The sequence below is a fragment of the Tachyglossus aculeatus genome, chromosome X1 (genome assembly GCF_015852505.1).
Source record: "Tachyglossus aculeatus isolate mTacAcu1 chromosome X1, mTacAcu1.pri, whole genome shotgun sequence".
Lineage (NCBI taxonomy): Eukaryota > Metazoa > Chordata > Mammalia > Monotremata > Tachyglossidae > Tachyglossus > Tachyglossus aculeatus.
The window spans coordinates 121,081,327-121,099,707 of record NC_052101.1 but is presented as its reverse complement, the minus strand read 5'-3'; the positions used below and the strand labels follow the sequence as shown (position 1 = coordinate 121,099,707).

General features: G+C 49.4%; 1 protein-coding gene across 8 annotated transcripts in view; it reads right to left on the bottom strand.

The window, feature by feature from the left end:
- CRTC1 (CREB regulated transcription coactivator 1) overlaps positions 1-18,381 on the bottom strand; it is a 102,339-nt gene that overhangs the window by 49,458 nt on the left and 34,500 nt on the right. For 6 of the 8 annotated variants that reach the window (XR_005457331.1, XR_005457330.1, XM_038771972.1 and 3 more), the window contains exons 2-4: positions 4,718-4,834; positions 3,151-3,198; positions 707-844 (exon numbers count right to left, since the gene is read on the bottom strand). Coding sequence is in view for 6 of the 8 variants with exons in the window: in XM_038771972.1 (XP_038627900.1) it covers positions 707-844; positions 3,151-3,198; positions 4,718-4,834 (303 nt within the window). In the remaining 2 variants the exon portion in view is untranslated. The remainder of the gene's footprint in view (positions 1-706; positions 845-3,150; positions 3,199-4,717; positions 4,835-18,381) is intronic. The other 2 variants (XM_038771973.1, XM_038771974.1) reach the window with 2 other exon arrangements.

The following is an 18,381-nucleotide window of genomic DNA, read 5'->3' as shown; positions in this document are numbered from 1 at the left end:
CACTGCATCCCAGCACCATGTCAGTTCCCAATCTAGGACTTGCAGGCCACTTAGTACCCAGCTGGGAGAGTGTAGGAGTTCCTCGGAATATTCCGCCTTTTCCTCCTAACCCTCTCATTTTGGCTCCCTGCCCCTTCTCCCCGGCCACTGCTACAATATGTTTTCCCCGGTGGTACAACTCGGTCCCGCCCACCTCTCAACACTCGCCTCCTGTGAACGCACATGTGTGGGCCGCAGTCTTTCCAGGCAAGGGGAACACGGTCGTGAAATCTGGGGCCGTGACAGCGGGGAGTCTGGGTTCAGCCGACACCTTCCTAGAGGCCTTAACCTCCTCCCCGTTTCTGAACTCAGACTGTCGGGTCAGTCCCCGGGGTGGGGGAGGACTGTTCGGAGTCCAGCTATTATTGCTGCTCAGAACTGGCCGGGAGCAGTAACTGCTGAGTGGTAGGCAGCTTCCTCTGGCCCTCACCTCCGTGGCTCAGAGGGGGGTCCCTCAAGCCCCCCGCCCCAGAGCAGGAGCCTTCAGGTCTGGCGCTCCCATCAGCCCAGAAGGAAGACCGGGCGGGCCTTGGCCGGCGCAGCACAGCCATCCTAACAGGGGAAAGCGGGATGGGATGAGAGGTGGGCCGTGGAGCCGGCGCGGGTGCTCCGCGCGATGGGGGCCAGGCTTGCTGACTGCTCCCCGATCCCACAGGGAAAAGGATATCTGCCTCCCGTGCTTATCCACCGACAAGGGGCGGCGGTGGGGGGAGCCGAGCCTGTTGCGATCCCGGTACACTCTGTCCACCAGCCCGTGATGACGAGTCGTCCGACTTGTGTCCAATCCCGATGACTGAAAGGGAGTCTGAGAGGAAGGAAGACAGAAAGATACAGACACGGCCGACACAGTTACCATCCGCAGGGTTCCGGCGGGAGAGAGCCTCCCTCCACCCCAAATCAACTGCCTGAGGTCAATTTGGTTTCCGCTCCCGGGTGAAATGAGGAGATGACATTTTTCTGTCCCGTAATAGGCACCGTGGGGACAGAAGCCCCCAGATACACCAGTTCTACTTCAGGACAGAACTGGTTTGGGGATTTATGCCAGAGCCCGGAGCCAAATCAACCCTAAGCAGGGAGAGGGAAGCGAACACGGTAACGTTCCAGCTTCTCCCGAGTGGATTGATTCCTTCTGCAAGCCGAGTTTCCCAACCCCTCTAAACAGCCCTGAAACAACAGAAATGGGGGGAGGGGGAAACGGAGAGAGGGTCCCAAAGAGGCCCGCTGAGAATCGGTGTGGGGGCGGAGAGGGAGTGAGGCCATGCAACATGCATTTAGGTGGGACAAGCTTCCAAACAGAGCTGAGATCGAGAGACAACAGTGAGAGGTGCAGGAGGGCAACACAAACAGTGCACTGAAGGATTCTGCTTCCTCCAAACATTCACCAACCCTCAAAAATCTCTCTCTCTTTCACTCTTCAGTTGAGCCACTCGCCCCCGCCCCCCACCCGGGGCACCTTTGACATCTTTAAAAGGACACTGCCAAGACAGCGCAGCGTATGCATTCGGACTGGTCGGTTTGGCAGCCTCCTTCCGGGGAACTGCTTGGGGGCTGCAATTCGAGGCTCGAGTGCTGCAGAGGAAGGATTAGGGCCCGGCCCAGCGCCCCCCCTCCCCCAGCCCCACAACCCGTTCTACCGACTGGACAGAATTCTTCATTTCGGAAGATAGCTCCATTTGGAGGGGTTGGGTTACTGAACCTCCTCTTTCTCTGCCCGGCAAATGGATCGGGACTTAAGCGTGCCCGGCTAGGAGGAGTCTGGGATTTGCCTAAGGCAGGGTTGGGTCACTGTGACTCAATCTACCTGGCAAGAGCAGGCTCTCGGGCTGGGGGCGGGGGGGGGCTTCTGAGGATCGGGCTTGCCACCTTTTCCCGGTGGGCATTCCGGCTCTCGGTTATCCCGGTTCTCGTCACGATGCGCCACAGAGGGAAAGGGAGGCGGAGCAGAGCACCCGGCCTCCGCTTAAACCGCTCTCTGCTGGAGGGTCATGTGACCTGCCCTCCCTCCCAATGCCAAGTGCAACAGCTTTGCCGAGGCCCTGGTCTCCATCTGTCTGGGAATCCTAAATTCGCTCCTTCATTCAAGCCCCAAATGTGGCAAATATACGATCTGGAACCATCTGGCCACTGTGCTCTGCTTGCTTTTAAAAAGAGCCGGAGAAAATCCATTTTGATATTAATAAAAAGGTTTGGCCGTTCTACGGAGCCACTTAGTTCTTTTCTCCCTCTCCCCTGTTTGGAGTTGAAATATAAGTTCCTTGCCTGCACAGCAACTGACCCTGGCTCTCCCCTTCACCTCATCACTACGACAACTGCAGTAGCCGAAGCAGCTCCCCTCTTATTTATGTCTTTCTTTGCTCCCCAGCCCCCCGGCGGGTTTTCCAGCAGGAATCCATTTGGTACTCTGCCCCCGGAGAGGCTCCTGGCACATCCCCAGCCTATTTTCGGGGTCACCTTCTCCCCTCCCAGAAGAGAGGTGGATCTCTGGTTTAATTCCACTGGGTTCTCAGGCCCCCTCTCAACAGGAGTCGATGGCAGATGAAATGATAGCCTTTCTCTTTAAGAGACTGCTCGAGCCATTCAGGCAACCATTTGCACCAGAGATACAAAGTTTAGGGGAAGGGGCCCCAAGGGGAAGGATACCCCCCCTGCCCCCGAAAACCCCAAGGCAGCTGAAGGGCTGTCACCAGCTGACTGCCCCAGGGTCACCGGAAAAGAGTTTCAGATCCCTCGCCTCTTTCTGATAAAACATGCAGATTTGGTGCACATGCTTGGATTCCATTGGAAAGCACAGGCCAGCTCAGGATGAGCCACCGTTGCCCATCAAGGAAGGAGGGGGTGTGGGGTAGACCGTAACAGTTCCGAAGAGTCTACTGACTCGACGATGCATGTTTTCACAGCTGGGACGCAGAGCGAGTCCGACGTCCACTCAACAGACCAGGACAGCTCTTCTGGAGCTGAAAAGGGGCGTCAGTTGGATGGGGGCTAGGGGGCGGGGGCGGTGGTGAGCATATCAAAATATCAAGAAAAGTAAGTGCCCGAATACATATCTGCCCGGGAAACCTCCCGCCAGTCCCAAATACGTATCAGCACCAGCCTAAAGTGCACGTTTACCAAAGAGACAGAAGTTGCTCCCAAGGTCTCTCCCAGAACTCCGCCGCGCTGAAAATGCAAAGAACCGAGACTTTCAGAGAGCCCAATCTCCCTACCCCCGCCTCTCACCTCACCCACACGCCTCCGGTGACCTTCCCCTGGGACTTGTGTAGCCAAAAGCTGAGAAAGTGGGAGAAGTCGCTCCCCACTCTCACCCCCCACCCCTTCCCCTCCTTTCAGTCTGCCTTGGTTCACAGGACGGCAGCCTTTCTGACTCCCCTATGTAAAGATAACCAGGGAGGTGGCTCCAGCAGGGATTCTCAACCTGGTGTTCTGGCGGGGAAAGCGAGGAAGACCAAGAGAACCCAACAGCAGAAACGGGCAGGTTTGGGTATCAAAATGATTTGGTCTCAATCCCCGTGAAGGGTGATAACGTATGCAGAGAGAGAAGCAAATGATTAGCAAGGTGAAATGAGATGGGCTTGGGGAGAGGAGGCGGGGGGTTGCCCTTAGAAACAACCCTTGCCCTTCCCCAAGCTCCAAAACAGTCATTAATGCCCATCTTGTGCTTCCTGCTAGAAGAGGGGCGAGAATTCCTGAAGGAATCTCCTTCAGGCTGGCTTTGCCTGCACTCCATGATGGATCTTTGGATTTCAAGATGAAAACATTTATACTGCATAAGCTGGTGCCGTTTTCCAGAAATGGAAACAAGCTGTGGTTCAAAAAGGGAACGACTTCTTTTACTATCGGTTGAGATCGCCTACCAGCCCGGCCAAAAACCCCCTTTTGCAAATCAGCAAATGAGAAACAGGGGTGAAATCCAAGATGCTGCATTAGAAAATAGGCTGCTCCTTCGCTCAGATGAGTGGAATTTATTTTTAATTATTTATGTTAATACAGAATAAGGTGCCTGTGCATGCGCTGTGGAGTGATTTGTTAGAGCCATGAAATCTTAGGAAATGTGAGACCTCGCTATAGGTCTCTGCCAGGAAACATTTGCAGAAAAGAGGGGTCAGGCTACCGGGTTTTCTTCGGAGAATTCCAGTGCTTGTGGATTAGTCAAGTGCGAAGAAGCCAAGTTCCAAAGCCCCCGAACTGTTACCACTGCTGGTAGAGACTGACCAACAGGTGGAGTGACTGCTGAAAATACTCTTATTCAAACAGCACTGTCATCGTGGAGTCTGTTGACAGGGAAAGGACCCAAAGAGGATACAAGCAGAGACACCCTCTGCCTGGCTGTGGCTCCTTTCCTCCCGTCCCGAGAGTGTGTGTGCGTGTGCTTGCGTGTGTGCAGCCAGGTGGGGGAGAACCCTCTCTGGCAACTGTCTGGCAGCCCCCATTTCTCCAGCACGCCTTATCACACCGTGTTTAGATACAGGAGTTCAACTGCAACACACCAGGGCCTGCCACTACCACAGTGCAGCGATCTTGGATTATGCAAGTCTATGAAGGAAATCCCAGCTTGGAGGGAGAAGCAGGGAATCTGAGGAGAGAGTCTCACATTATTGGTCCACCTGGGAATGTTTTCTGAGGGGGAAAGGGAGGGGAAGCCCAGACCAGAATGTAGCAAACCAGAGAGGAGACTTACCTGGAAGGGCAGGTCCATGGAACTATTCCCAATCTGGTTCACGTTGGGCAGGGACCCTCCATAATACTGGCCACGGCTTTGTCCCAACTGCAGATACTGTGTTTTCTGTAACTGTAACTAGAAGAAAGACACACACTGCAGCCACAGCCAGGGAAACGCACCCCAAACAAAATGCAAGTTGGGAAAGGAAGCAAAACAAAATCAGCTTAACGACGATTTGTTTTAAAAGGATGGAGTGACCCATTCTCCCAAACTGGATCTCTGAGAAGGAAAATGGCAACCAGCCAGGAGCGGTGGGGTGCGGAGAGAGTGCTGGGGGGAAAGAGGGTCACAAGGGGGATTTTCCCAATCCCACGCCACACTAGTGAAATCCTGCCTTGCCTTTGGGGGGTGGGGGAAGGACCACATTTCAGCTGGCATTCCAAGGATGGCTGGGTCTTGCTGCAAAATGGTTCTCGCGTGCTTTACACTGCACCACGCCGTTTGCAGAGCGGAAATTAACTGACCAAGCAGCTGATCAAGGATGGCCAGGAATAACAGCACACTGAGGTTCAGATGCCCATCGGCCTTTGGGAACACGGCTTCGCTTACTTAACCTGGATGCTTGTAAATGAATGTAAGATGTAATCAGTCTGACCTGGATACAATAAAGAAGCCCCTGGATCACCAGGGACCCATTTCTAAATACTGCCAAAGGTTCACTCCTTTAGCCAAATATGGAGTGCGATCCAGAGGGACAGTTGGAAAAATGGCTTTTTTAATGGCCCAAATCAGGCTTTACACTTGAGCTCAGAGGCAGTATTGTTTCAGGAGGACACGCAATTTCACTTTGAAAGTATTAAAATACACTCACCTGAGAGAGAGAGAGAGAGAGAGAGAGAGAGAGAGAGAGAGACCTGACCAGTTATGTGAATTGGCTCAAAGAACTTCTCTATCCAGAAAAATCTCTGCTTTCCAGTCAATTTCCTTTATCTCCCCTCCTACCCCTCAAGATCCACATGGCATCGCCTTCACTTGCTTCCCATGACATCCCTCCTGCTGTTGAGAAGTAAGCTGCTGCCTTTATTTCCCCCAACTCACAGAAAGAACATCATGCCCTTTAACGGGTAGCTTTAACTTACCACTTTCTCTTCCAGAGCAGATAACCTCCTGTTCAATCTGCCATAGGCACAGCCAGTTTTGACTATCATCGGAGACACTGTACTACATACAAGTCAGCCTATGAATTGCTGCTTCAGTACCCAGGTCAACAGTGGCCTGTTTGGGTGGACGCTCAAAGCCGACTTTCTCCTCTTTGGGATAGTTCACTAGCCTCTCTTCCCAGGGAACCACAAAAGGTGTGCATAAACAAACTACAATAACCACAGAATACCCTTTTCCCCTCTTTGGACGCACATTTCCTTACGCATGCTGCATTATTCCTTACTACTAACTGGCAGGTTATTTTTACTTTCTAAACAACATGCAGGGCATTCTGTGATGGGTAGCAATCAGCTGCTTGGAGTCTGAATGTTCAATTCTTGGACTCTATGCAGATTTGGTTGCTAAGGTACAACACTGTGTATATCAACAAAACTGTCTCAATTTCACTCACAAACAGATCCTGGCAGTGCATGCTACATGCAGACTCAGGATTTCAACAAACAAGGCTCAGAAGCCGTGTACTTTAGAAATGAGACCTCTCCTTTGCTGGCTATTTGCACTGTTCCAAACCCTATAAAACGTCTTTTTCTAGTTCCCGTAGTACCGTGGAAATGATCGAAGGGGATCTCTTGGAGATAGGCATTTTTCCGCAGCAAGTACATGGGATTAAGTGAGGCGAGGAAACGGTCCGCTGTTTCCCGAGGCCAAGTGTTTCAGCGGAGGGCAGGCTCTGATAAAACAGGACTGGCTTTGTGGGTTTTTCCACCCTTTGGATTTATAAGAAATTTCCACATCGAGAAGAATCACTAACATGGGATTAGAAAAAACAGGGCTTTGCCTGCATCAGGCGGAGCCGTAGAGAATGCTTGTTCCAACTCTCTTTCATGAACAGTAAAGAATTCGAGGAGGGAGGGGGAGAGCAGGCTGGGACGGAGCTAAGGAAGGGGCAGCAAGGAGGGACCCTGTGTATTCATGTGAACATAATTCCATCTTCCCGGATCTGTTCTCGGCTTAGGTAATTCATTCAATTGTATTTATTGAGTGCTTACCGTGTACAGAACACTGTACTAAGCACTTGGGAGAGTACAGTACAACAATAAATGGACACATTCCCTGCCCACAACGAGCTTACAGTCTAGAGTGGGGGAGACAGCATTCTGCAGTGTGGCACAAGCACAGGAGTGGATGAAGCAGTGTGGCTTAGTGGGTAGAGGACGGGAGTCAGAAAGATCTGGGTTCTAATTCCGGTTCCACCACACGGCTGCTGTGTGACCTTGGGCAAGTACCATCTTTGACTGGAGGCTCTGACTACAGCATGGTAGGCCACCCAATTTGCCACCTTGGGAAGATCCGCTCAGGCAACCCATCGGCTGGATTTGGAGGATTTTTGTGGGGAAAACGGGGCTGTTCCCAGATGCCACCCCCTGGGGCCAGTGATAATAAGAATAATGATGGCATTTGTTAAGTGCTTACTGTGTGTCTAAACGCTGTAGCATATACAAGGTGATCGGGTTGGACACAGTCCCTGTCCCATATGGGGCTCACAGTCTTCATCTCCATTTTTCAGATGAAGTAACTGAGGCACAGGGATGCTAAGTGACTTGCCCAAGGTCCCAGCAGACACATGACAAAGCTGGGACACAGGTCCTTCTGACTCCCGAGCCCGTGCTCTATCCACTAGGCCACGCTAGCTGCAGATTGCCCCCAACACAACATTATTGTTTATTATCCTCTTAAGGCTTCCAGCTGTCCCTCAAATGCCAGCACACTTAAGTGAAGTCCTCCTGGGCTGAGATGCTTTATCAAAAGGCTGTCTTTCAAAAAATCCCCCACCCCACCACAGGAGCCAAAATAAGATCTGACTGTACCTGATCTTCTGACACCTGACAGGTATAGTAGTTAATAAGCCAAGAGAGCTGGAGGGAAATGCTCAAGTTGGGCTACTGGAAACAGCTGATGCTCCATTGTGACAAAGGAACAGAAAGATGAAAGCTACTGTGACTTGTGGCATTAAATAACCTGCAGAAGTCACCTCTGTTTGAAATTTATATGTATATAATTTTCCTCTCAGTTTATGTTTAAGCACACGCATAATATCAGTAGTGACTGCACAAGGAGTTGGGAGAAAATTATCCACCATCAGGAGAGTTGAAGAAAATGAGAGAGAGTGAAAAGAGTTTTCCTCATTCCCCCTCAATAAAAAATTCTCAATAATAATAATTTGTTAAGTGCTTACTATGAGACAAGCGCTGTACTGAGCGTTGGGTTAGATACAAGAAAATCAGGTCCCACATGGGACTCACAATGAAAGTAGGAGGGAAAACAGGTACTGAATCCTCATTTTGCACGAGGGAACTGAGGCCCAGAAGTGAAATGACTTGCCCGAAGTCACACAGCAGACAAGTGGTGGAGCTGGGATTAGAACCCAGGTCCTCTACCTCCCAGGCACATGGTTCTATCCACTAGGCCATGCTGCTCAACAGAATCCCAAACCAGGATGCATATTTACCGCATCCAGCACATTTAATAAAAAAAAAAAATCAGGAACGGCACAGTCTCCGAACCATCAAAAACTGCTGTTCCCCTCACTGGCAGTCAGCAATGAAGGAATTCCAATTCTGCCAGTCTTTCTTGGCTACTAAATTGTCAGTAGATTGGGTGCCACTCCAATCTTCCTGACACTGCCCTGTATAAAAGAACCAATCATTTGATTGCAAAAACAGAACAAGGGCAGAGATCGTTTTTCTATTTTACTGTATGCTCCCGAGAACTTAGTCCTATGTTCTGCACTGCACAGGTGCTCAATAAATGTGGACAACAATGACATGCCAGCAAATCAATCCATCAATAGTATTTATTAAGCACTTACTGTGGGCAAAGCACCATACTAAGTGCTTGGGGGAGTACAATCCAACAGACCTGGCAGACCCAATTTCCTGCCCTCGAGAAGCTTACGGTCTAGAGGCAGAGGCAGACATTACAATATTACAGATTGGGGAAGGGGCAGAGGAGAGAGATATGTACAACAGTGCTGTGGGGCTGGGGCAAACTGCTTGAGAGGTACAGACTCAAGCACTTAGGCGAAGCAGAAGGGAGGGCAACTAGGGTGGGGAAAAGAGAGGTTAGGTAGGGAAGGCTTCCTGGAAGAGACAGGACTGTAGTGGGGCTTTGAAGATGGGGAAACTGGTGGTCGGTTGGATATAAGCAACAGGTCAGTGGTGAGATGAGATCAAGGCCCAGTAAGTAGGCTGGTATTAAGGAGCAAAGTATGCGGGCTGGTCGTAGTGGGAGAGCAGCGAGGTTAGGTAGGAGGGGGAGAGCCGATTGAGTACCTTAAAGGCCAAGACAAGGAGTTCCTGTTTGATGCGGACAGGGCCGGGCAGCCCCTGGAGGTTTCTGGGGGGCGAGGGGGTGATGTGCACAAGTAAAATTTCAGCTGCTCCAAGTTTTCATTCATGGAGCACTGACAAGGCTTGCAATTGTATACTGGGATATATGCTGTGTAGTTTGGAACTGATTGTAATTGATTGAGGTCTGCTGTGTAGTTTGAAACTGCCTGCTGGGCTTGGGGGGGTGGGGGGGAGGTGGTCAAACAGCTAGAGTCCTTCAAGGCTCTAGATAAGCAGGGTGGATTTATAGCATAAGGGAGGGGCAGCAATGGGGCGAGACCGGCTAGAGACTTACCGAGGCAACAAAGAAGTGAGCGTGTTGCGGGACGGAGGCCAGTACCGTCACCTACTGGATTGGCAGGGGGGCGGCACGAGGACAGCACAACCCAACCAACCAATCACAGAGGGACACAGATGGCACAGAGGACCCACGGCCACCCAGTGGAAACCCTGTCAGCCCTCACGGACATGAGGATGTGCTTAGGGAGGTGGGTGGATTGTACCAATCGATGGGCATTGTCTAGTAGTTCCCAAGGGCGTGCCCATCAGGCCCGCGACCCAACTGGCGCCCTTCCTTCTTAGGAGACAACAATAAAGCTGCTTTTTTCTTTTTTTGTTGTTTTAATATGGTATTTAAGTGCTTACTATGTGTCAAACGCTCTTCCAAGGGCTGGAATAGGTACAGGTTTTTCTGCTTCTGAGGACCTCCTCAGTGGCTTTGCAACGTCAACCCACTGGGGCTAACGGTTCAACAGAATTTCGTCCCCAGTCTGTGCAGGGCACTGTACAGACAGTGGTCCTGAAACACGAAGGTGGCATTCTTGCGAAACCCTAGGTTAAGAGAAACTCAAATGCAGTACTACTAACAACAATGATTTGGGTATTTATTAAGTGTTTACTATGTGCAAAGCACTGTACTAAGCACTGGGGTGGATACAAGCTAACCAGGTTGGACACAGTCGCTCCTGTCCTATATGGGGCTTAGAGTCCAAGTAGGAGGGAGAACAGAAATTGAATTTTCATTTTACAGAGGAGGAAACTGAGGCCCAGAGAATTCATTTATTCATTCAATCACAATAACTGAGAGCTTACTGTGTGCGGAGTACTGTACTAAGTGCTTGGAAAGTACAATTTGGCAACAAATAGAGACAAATGCAACCTAACAACGGGCTCACAGTCTAGAAGAGGGGAGACAGACAACAAAACAAGTAGAAAGGCACCAATAGCATCAATATAAGTAAATAGAATTATAAATACATACACATCATTAATAAAGTAAATAGAATAATAAATATGTACATATATACACAAGTGCTGTGGGGCAGGGAGGGGGTAAAGAAGAGGGAGGGAGTCAGGGCGATGGGAAGGGGAGGAGAAGCAGAGGAAAAGGGGGGCTCAGTCTGGGAAGGCCTCCTGGAGGAGGTGAGCTAGTGACTTGCCCTAAGGTCACACAACAGGCAAGTGGCAAGTGGCGGAATTGGAACCCAGGTCCTCTGACTCCCAGCCCCTCTCCACTAGGTTTCCACTAAACAGGGACATGACTGTTTCTTCTTACACTGTAAGAAGTGTCATTCACGTCCATCCAGACAGACAACCAGACACTTCCCTGGTCGGGCAGACACGCATGGTCTGTAGACTGTACACCCGTTGTGGACGGGGAATGTGTCTGTTTCTTGTTGGATTGTACTCTTCCACGCACTTAGTATAGTGCTCTGCACACAGTAAGCATTTAATAAATACGAATGAATGAAGAGAGGTCCCGAATTCTGAAGTCACATCCTATCCAAAACGCGAATGGAAAACACGTGTTTAGTGAGAACTGAGCGAACCGAGTGTCGGATTGAGTTACGGAGACACCAGAAGACCTACTCTCTGTCCCTGAAATGGTTACAATCAAATGGGGACCATGGGCAGGGAATGTTAAGAGGCAGAGAAGCAGGGTGGCCTAATAGAAAGAGCAAGGGCCTGGGTTCTAATCCTGGCTCCACCACATGCCTGCTGTGTGACCTTGGGCAAGTCACTTCACTTCTCTGGGCCTCAGTTCTCTCATCTGTAAAATGAAGATTAAGACCGTGAGCCCCATGTGGGACATGGACTGTGTCCAGCCTGATTAACTTGATCTACCCCAGGGCCTAGTACAGTGCCTGGCACTTAGTAAGCACTTAAATATCTTTAAAAAACAAAACAAACTTGTTCACTAATTTTGTTGCAGTGTACTCTCCCAAGTGCATAGTACAGTATTCTGTACATAGTAAGCACTCAGTGAATACCACTGATTGATTGATTGATTTCCACCTATTGTCTCTTCTCTTTTAGCTCAGGCAGGCCCAGAATTCACTCTTGCCCACCCCTTTCTGTGAACCTGTGTGGGGCAGAGGCAGTTTAACATTCATTCAATCATATTTATTGAGCGCTTACTGACATCACTAGAGGTGGCAGATCAATCACTAGAATGGAAATTTGGTGAAGGCAAGGATCTTTGATTTCTTTTGGATGCTGCCCAGGTACCTACCAATGCTGTGCACACAACACTCAATTATTCCTGTTGCTACTAATATTGTTTACCCTGTCAGAAACAAATCCAATCTTAGATTTTCTTCTTTTCGTTAGCACTGCTGTGCCTGTGCAGCTAACCAGAGAGCTGCAAAGGCACCCACATTTACACTACAGGCACTAGTTGCCTAATAATATTAATAAATCAATGGTATTTATTCATCACCACCATCATCATCAATAGTATTTATTGAGTGCTTACTGTGTGAAGAGCACTGTATTAAGGGTTTAAGAGAGTACAATACAGAGTTGGCAGACACATTCCCTGCCTACAATAAGCTCAGAGTCCAGAGGGGGAGACAATGTAAATACATAATTTATAATATGCAATTTATAGATATGTACCTAAGTGCTGTGGGGTTGAGGGTGGGGCAAATACCAAATTCCCAAGGGCATAGATCCAAGTGCACAGACAACATAAAAGGGGGGGGGGGGGGGGGCGGGGGGAAAGAGGGCTTAAACTGGGAAGGCTTTGTGGAGGAGTTGGGACCTTAATAAGGCTTTGAAGATGGGGAGAGTGGTGGTCTAGTGTGTACGGAGGGAAAGGGAGTTCCAGGTCAGAGGGAGGACACGGGAAAGGGGTTGGCGGAGAAATAGCTGAGATTGGGGCACAGTGAGCAATCTGGTACTAGAGACGTCCTGAAGGCAGGCGGAAATACGAGACTGCAGAGAAGGCAAGAGCTTGGGGCTGGAGATGTAGATTTGGGAATCATCCGCACAGAGATGGGAGTTGAAGCCGTGTTCTCTGAGGGAGTGGGTATAGATGGAGAACAGAAGGGGACCCAGAGCTGAGTCTTGAGGGACTCCCACAGTTAGGGGGTGGGAGGCAGAGGCAGAGTCCGCGGACATAACAGAGAAGGAGCAGCCAGAGAGATAGTAGGAGAATCAGGAGAGGACATCATCAGCGAAGCCAAGGTTGGATAACGTTTTCAGGAAGAGGGGGTGGTTGAGAGTGTTGAAGGCAGCTGAGAGGTCGAGGAGGATCAGGATGTAGTAGAGGCCACTGGATTTGGTAAGGAGGAGATCACTGGTGACCTCTGAAAGGGCAGTTTCCATGGAGTGAAATGGGCAGAAGCCAGATTGGATGGGGTCAAGGAGAGAAGTGAAAGAGAGGAAGTGGAGGCAGAATGGTGGGAGGAAGATGGGGTGGTAACCAGAGGGAGCCATGGAGTCAAGAGAGGGTTTTTGTTGTTTGTTTTTTAGGCTGGAGGTGACTGAGCATGTTAGAGAGCAGTGGGGAAGAAGCCATTGGAAAATGAACAGTTGGAGACAGATCCCATCAAAACTCCTGCGACTGGAGAGACTTCCCAACCTAGAGGCAAAACTCCAAGAGGCTCTGAGGAGCTCACCAGATTCTCGGAAACACTCTGAGCCTCTGTTTGCTGGAGGAATCTTGCTTTTGATATTGTGCATGATTATTGTCAAGTCCCTTAACAATTTCCATGGCAACAGCAGCTTTGCTTTCTAATGAGATTAGAGGAAATTAATGACAGGCTCTCTCTGTGGCTGGATTCGGCCAAACCAATTCTTGGAACTTCCCTGCTCGGAGCCCTAAAAGAAGAACACTGATCGGGTCGGCTTCCTTCCTTAGCCTGAGTATGAGATGGGGGCTTCTTGGTTAGATCTGACTGGACTGGTGCAAGAAAGGCCCTACTACCCGCTACATCCTGCTGGCTTCTTCAAGAAGCTCTCAAAGCATGGGGCTCCACATTTGGGTTCTTCCTCTCTCAAAATAACATGTTCTCAGTGGGCCAGTAACACTTTCCCCAAAAAAACAGTTTTTTGTACTTCTTGCAAAAGGAGACTGATCTCAAAGGTAGAAATATAGTGCTGTTTCAAAACAAAGCCCTAAAAGCCAAAAATTACTTGGCAGATAGCAAGAACAGCAAGATGGCGACCTCCAAAGCCTCCTAAGGGGTTGATGGGCTATCCGAAATTGTGTTTTCTCTCTCATTACGAAGACATTGTAGGCTATAAAATTCTGCTAACCAGTGCTTCTCTTCTTCCTCTACCACGCATATGCAGGGGGTGAAGTCTCCTCATTCAGCACCTATGTTGAATTCCCAGGGAGATGACAGTCAGCTCACCTCACAGCTCACTCAGAATCCCCAAGCGTATTCTCAGGGGATTCTTATTATTATGGACCAATAATAACCAAAACAACAATAATAACTGTAGCATTTGTTAATCACTCACTCTGGGCCAAGCAGAAGCAGTGTGATCTAGTGGCTAGAGCATGGGCCTGAGAGTCAGAAGGACCTGGGTTCTAATCCTGGTTCTTCCACTTGTCTTCTGTGTGATCTTGGGCAAGTAACTTCACTTCCCTGTGCCTCAGTTACCTCATCTATACAATGGGGATTAAGACTGTGAGCCCTATGTGGGACAGGGACTGTGTCCAACCCAACTAACTTGTATCTACCCCAGCACTTAGCAGACTGCCTGGCACACAGTAAGCACTTAACAAATACCACAATTATTGTTATTATTATCACTAATAATATGATTGATTGATATGCTGCCACCTGCCTACATCAATACCTTAACTTGCAATTACTTGGCTCAAAAGGTCTGCTGGTCCAGATGGATGTAAGGTCCATCAATCAACACCTCTGATTGGGAACCCACTGGGTGTGGAGTACCATGATGAGGAGCAGTGTGGCTGAGTGGCTAGAGCACGGGCCAGAGAGTCAGCAGGACCTTGGTTCTAATCCCAGTTCCCCCATGTTTCTGCTGTGTACCTTGGGCAAGTCACTTCACTTCTCCGGGCCTCAGTTACCTCATCTGTAAGATGGGGATTAAGAGTGTGAGCCCCATGTGGGACAGGGACTGTGTCCAACCTGATTAACTTGTACCTACCCCAGCACATAGAACATTGCTAGGCACTAGGCACTAAGTAAGTGCTTAGCAAGTACCATAATTATTTAAGGAGTTGTGCAAAGTTGCCAACGAAGTCCCTGCCCTCCTGGAGTTTAACAATCTAGCTGGGGGGCGGGAAGGGGGAAGGCACCTTAATTAATCAGTAGTATTTATGGAGTGCTTACTGTGTGCCCGGTCTAGTACCTGTTCTTGGTGGGCAGGAAACGTGTTTACCAACTCTGTTCTATTGTACTCTCCCAGCTGCTCAGACTAGTGCTCTGCACATATTAAGCACTCAATACATGCCATTGATTGATTGATTGTACTTAGCGCTTGGAAGAGTACAGTACAATGGAGTTCTCTGGTTGTTTTTTTGGCATGTTAAGCGCTTACTAGGTGCCAGGCACTGGGGTAGATGCAAGGTACTCAGATTGGGCACAGTCCCTGTCCCACATGGGGCTTACAGTCTTAATCCCCATTTCCCAGATGAGGGAACTGAGGCACAGACAAGTGTTAAATTAAGACAAGGAAGCAGCGTGGCTCAGTGGAAAGAGCACGGGCTTTGGAGTCAGAGGTCATGGGTTCGAATCCCAGCTCCACCAATTGTCAGCTGTGTGACTTTGGGCAAGTCACTTAACTTCTCTGTGCCTCAGTTACCTCATCTGTAAAATGGGGATTAAGACTGTGAGCCCCACGTGGGACAACCTGATCACCTTGTAACCTCCCCAGCGCTTAGAATAGTGCTTTGCACATAGTAAGTGCTTAATAAATGCCATTATTATTATCATTATTATTATTATTAAGTGACTTGCCTAAGATCACAGCAGATACATGACAGAGCCAGGATTGGAACTCAGGTCCTTCTGACTCCCAGGCCCATGCTTTATCCACTAGGAGTTGGTAAACACAATCCCTGCCCTCAAGGAGCTTACAGTCTAGTTAACAATCACAGACACAGAGGTATGCAAAAGGACTATGAATCCAGAGGAGAGGGAGTATAGCTAGGCAGGGCTAAATCTGTAGAAAACCAGGACCCAAATAGGGCTAAACTTGTGGAGATGGCACCTTGAGCTGAGTTTTGATGGAGAAGAAGGATAATAGATGGATGGAAGATCCAGTCAGCGGCTTGGCAAGAGTATTCCACAGAGGAAGCTTCAAAGCAAGGGAGGGTCCATAAGCATTGCCATTACCGGGTCAGAGGTCAGACCCAAGGTCCCACCCAATCCAGCATTCCGTCTTCAACAGTGGGAACGGGATACTTGGAGGAACCATGTGGTGACTGCCCTACTGACACATCCATCCCTCATTTTGGGATGGACTACCTCACATCTCTAACTTTTCCCTCTCCATCCTCCAGTTTTCTTCTCAAACTCCATTACGGTTCTCTTCTTCATGAAGACCCCTCTTGCCCCCTCCCCCCCAGACTGCAAACTTGTTGTGGACAGGGAATGCTTCTGTTGTACTGGTCTCTCCTCCGTGCTTAGTGCAGTGCTCGGGCACATGATAAGCGCTCAATAAATGCGACTGACTGACTACGGATGATCTGGACCTGCACAAATTCCTTATATTCACCACTTGGGGGCACAGGGTCCCCAGCTGTGCTAGAGGAGAGGGTGGTGTGCCCAGTGCCCCTGCCATGGGTGAGGACAGGATAAAGGAGGGGACCTACCCAAGATCAATCAATGTACCGTATTTACTTAATGCTTACTGTGTGCAGCGCACTGTACTAAGCACTTGGGAAAATACAATCCAATGGCATTGGTAGACACTTTTCCTGCCCACAAGGCTAGTCTAAAGGGGGAGCAAGACATGAAAAGAAATTATGAATATGGATCCATGCTGTGGAGCTCAGGGTGGGGTGAATATCAAATTTTTAAAAGGTACAGATCCCCCCTCTAGACCGTAAGCTCGTTGCGGGCAGGGAATGTGTCTGTTATATTGTTCTATTGTAATAATAATAATAATAATGGTATTTGTTAAGTGCTTACTATGTGCCAAGCACTGTTCTAAGCACTGGGGTAGATACAAAGTAATCAGGTTGTCCCACGTGGGGCTCACAGTCTTAATCCCCATTTTACAGATGAGGTAACTGAAGCACAGATAAGTCAAGTGACTTGCCCAAAGTCACACAGTTGATAGGTGGCGGAGCCGGGATTAGAACCCATGACTTCTGACTCCCAAGCCTGGGCTCTTTCCACTAAACCACGCTGCTTCTCTACTGTACTCTCCAAAGCAATTAGTACAGTGCCCTGCTCACAGTAACCACTCAATAAATACGACAGACTGACTGGCTGACTACAGATCCGAGTGCATGGGCGACGCAGACGGGAGAGGGAATAGGGGAAATGAGGGCTTAGTCGGGGAGTAGTAGTGGGGTTGGCTGGCAGGGGACCAGGGCAAGTCCCAGTCGGAGGAGGGCAGCAAACTCGCCAAACTGGAAAAATCCGGAAAACATTGGCTCCGGCCAGCAGAGATGCGGGAAACCAGCCCGAGACCAGAGCCGAGGCGGTGTTCGTCCCATGTTCCGATCTGGCAGCTTCTGGAGAAGTGTGTCCTGTGGTTTGCTTTGAACCTACACCCTCAAGCTTCAGCTAACTCTGTGCTGGAGGAATTTGGTGAATACATATCTGTAATTTATTTAGAGTAATGCCTGTCTCCCCACCTCTAGACTGTAAGCTCGTTGTGGGCAGGGAATGTGTCTTTTTATTATTGCTCCGTAAATACGACAATGACTGACTGAATACAATTTCGATTTCGCCCCATCCACTCCCTTCACCATTTTGTAGCCTTCCACCAAATCCCCTCGAGGCCTTCGCCCTTCCAGACTGAAGAGTCCTAACCCTTTCGGTCTAACCCAGACTGTAAGCTCGTTGTGGGCAGGGAATGTGCCTATTTATCATTATATTGTACTCTCCCAAGCGCTTAGTACAGTGCTCTGTACACAGTAAGCACTCAATAAATACGACTGAATGAAAGGAAGCTCCTCCCTTCCCCCCGACCATCATGGTTGCCCATCTCGATCCCTGCTTCCAGCTCTACTACTGTAGATCCTTTTCAAAAAGATGACGACGAGGAAAGGCACGCAGAACTCCAGGGGCAGACACAGCTTGGTTTTTATATACAGTAGAGGCAATACTATGGGATCTTTCCTGAGTCATGATGAACAGCTCAGAGCCCGTCATCATCTAATTGTAGTTTGGATTATTCTTTGCATGAACAGAATAGCAAGTAGGTTTGACTGCCTGGAGAGAAAGCCATGATCTGGGGAGTGGCAAGAGATGAAGGGAGAGAAGTAAAGAGGGAGGCACCCAGGAACTAGTGCAATATTCCATGGGAGAGAAACATTCAAAGGGGTGCCCGGGGGGAGGCGATTTTTGATGCCGTGTTTCGGAAAAAATGGGGGGCGGTGGTCCCATTTGAGTTCCCTGAGGGGGAAGAAGTACTTGTTCAGTAGGTAATACCTTATCCCCACAAGGGAACTTCCCTGTCAGAGGCATTGTCTCTGCACACAGAGGACAACTACATATATTAACACTTCGTCATCCACGGGGGTTACACTGAAACCGCAAAACCGCAAATGGCAAGCAGTTCAACGAGACCTTCAAAACAGGGCTAGGCCTCTGTCACCACCATCTGCCACTCCCAGCTACAGACACAGAAGGCGACCCACGGTTAATTAAGGGGAGTGGGAAACTCGGGGTGAGCAGGAAAAGGAAGTGCTCC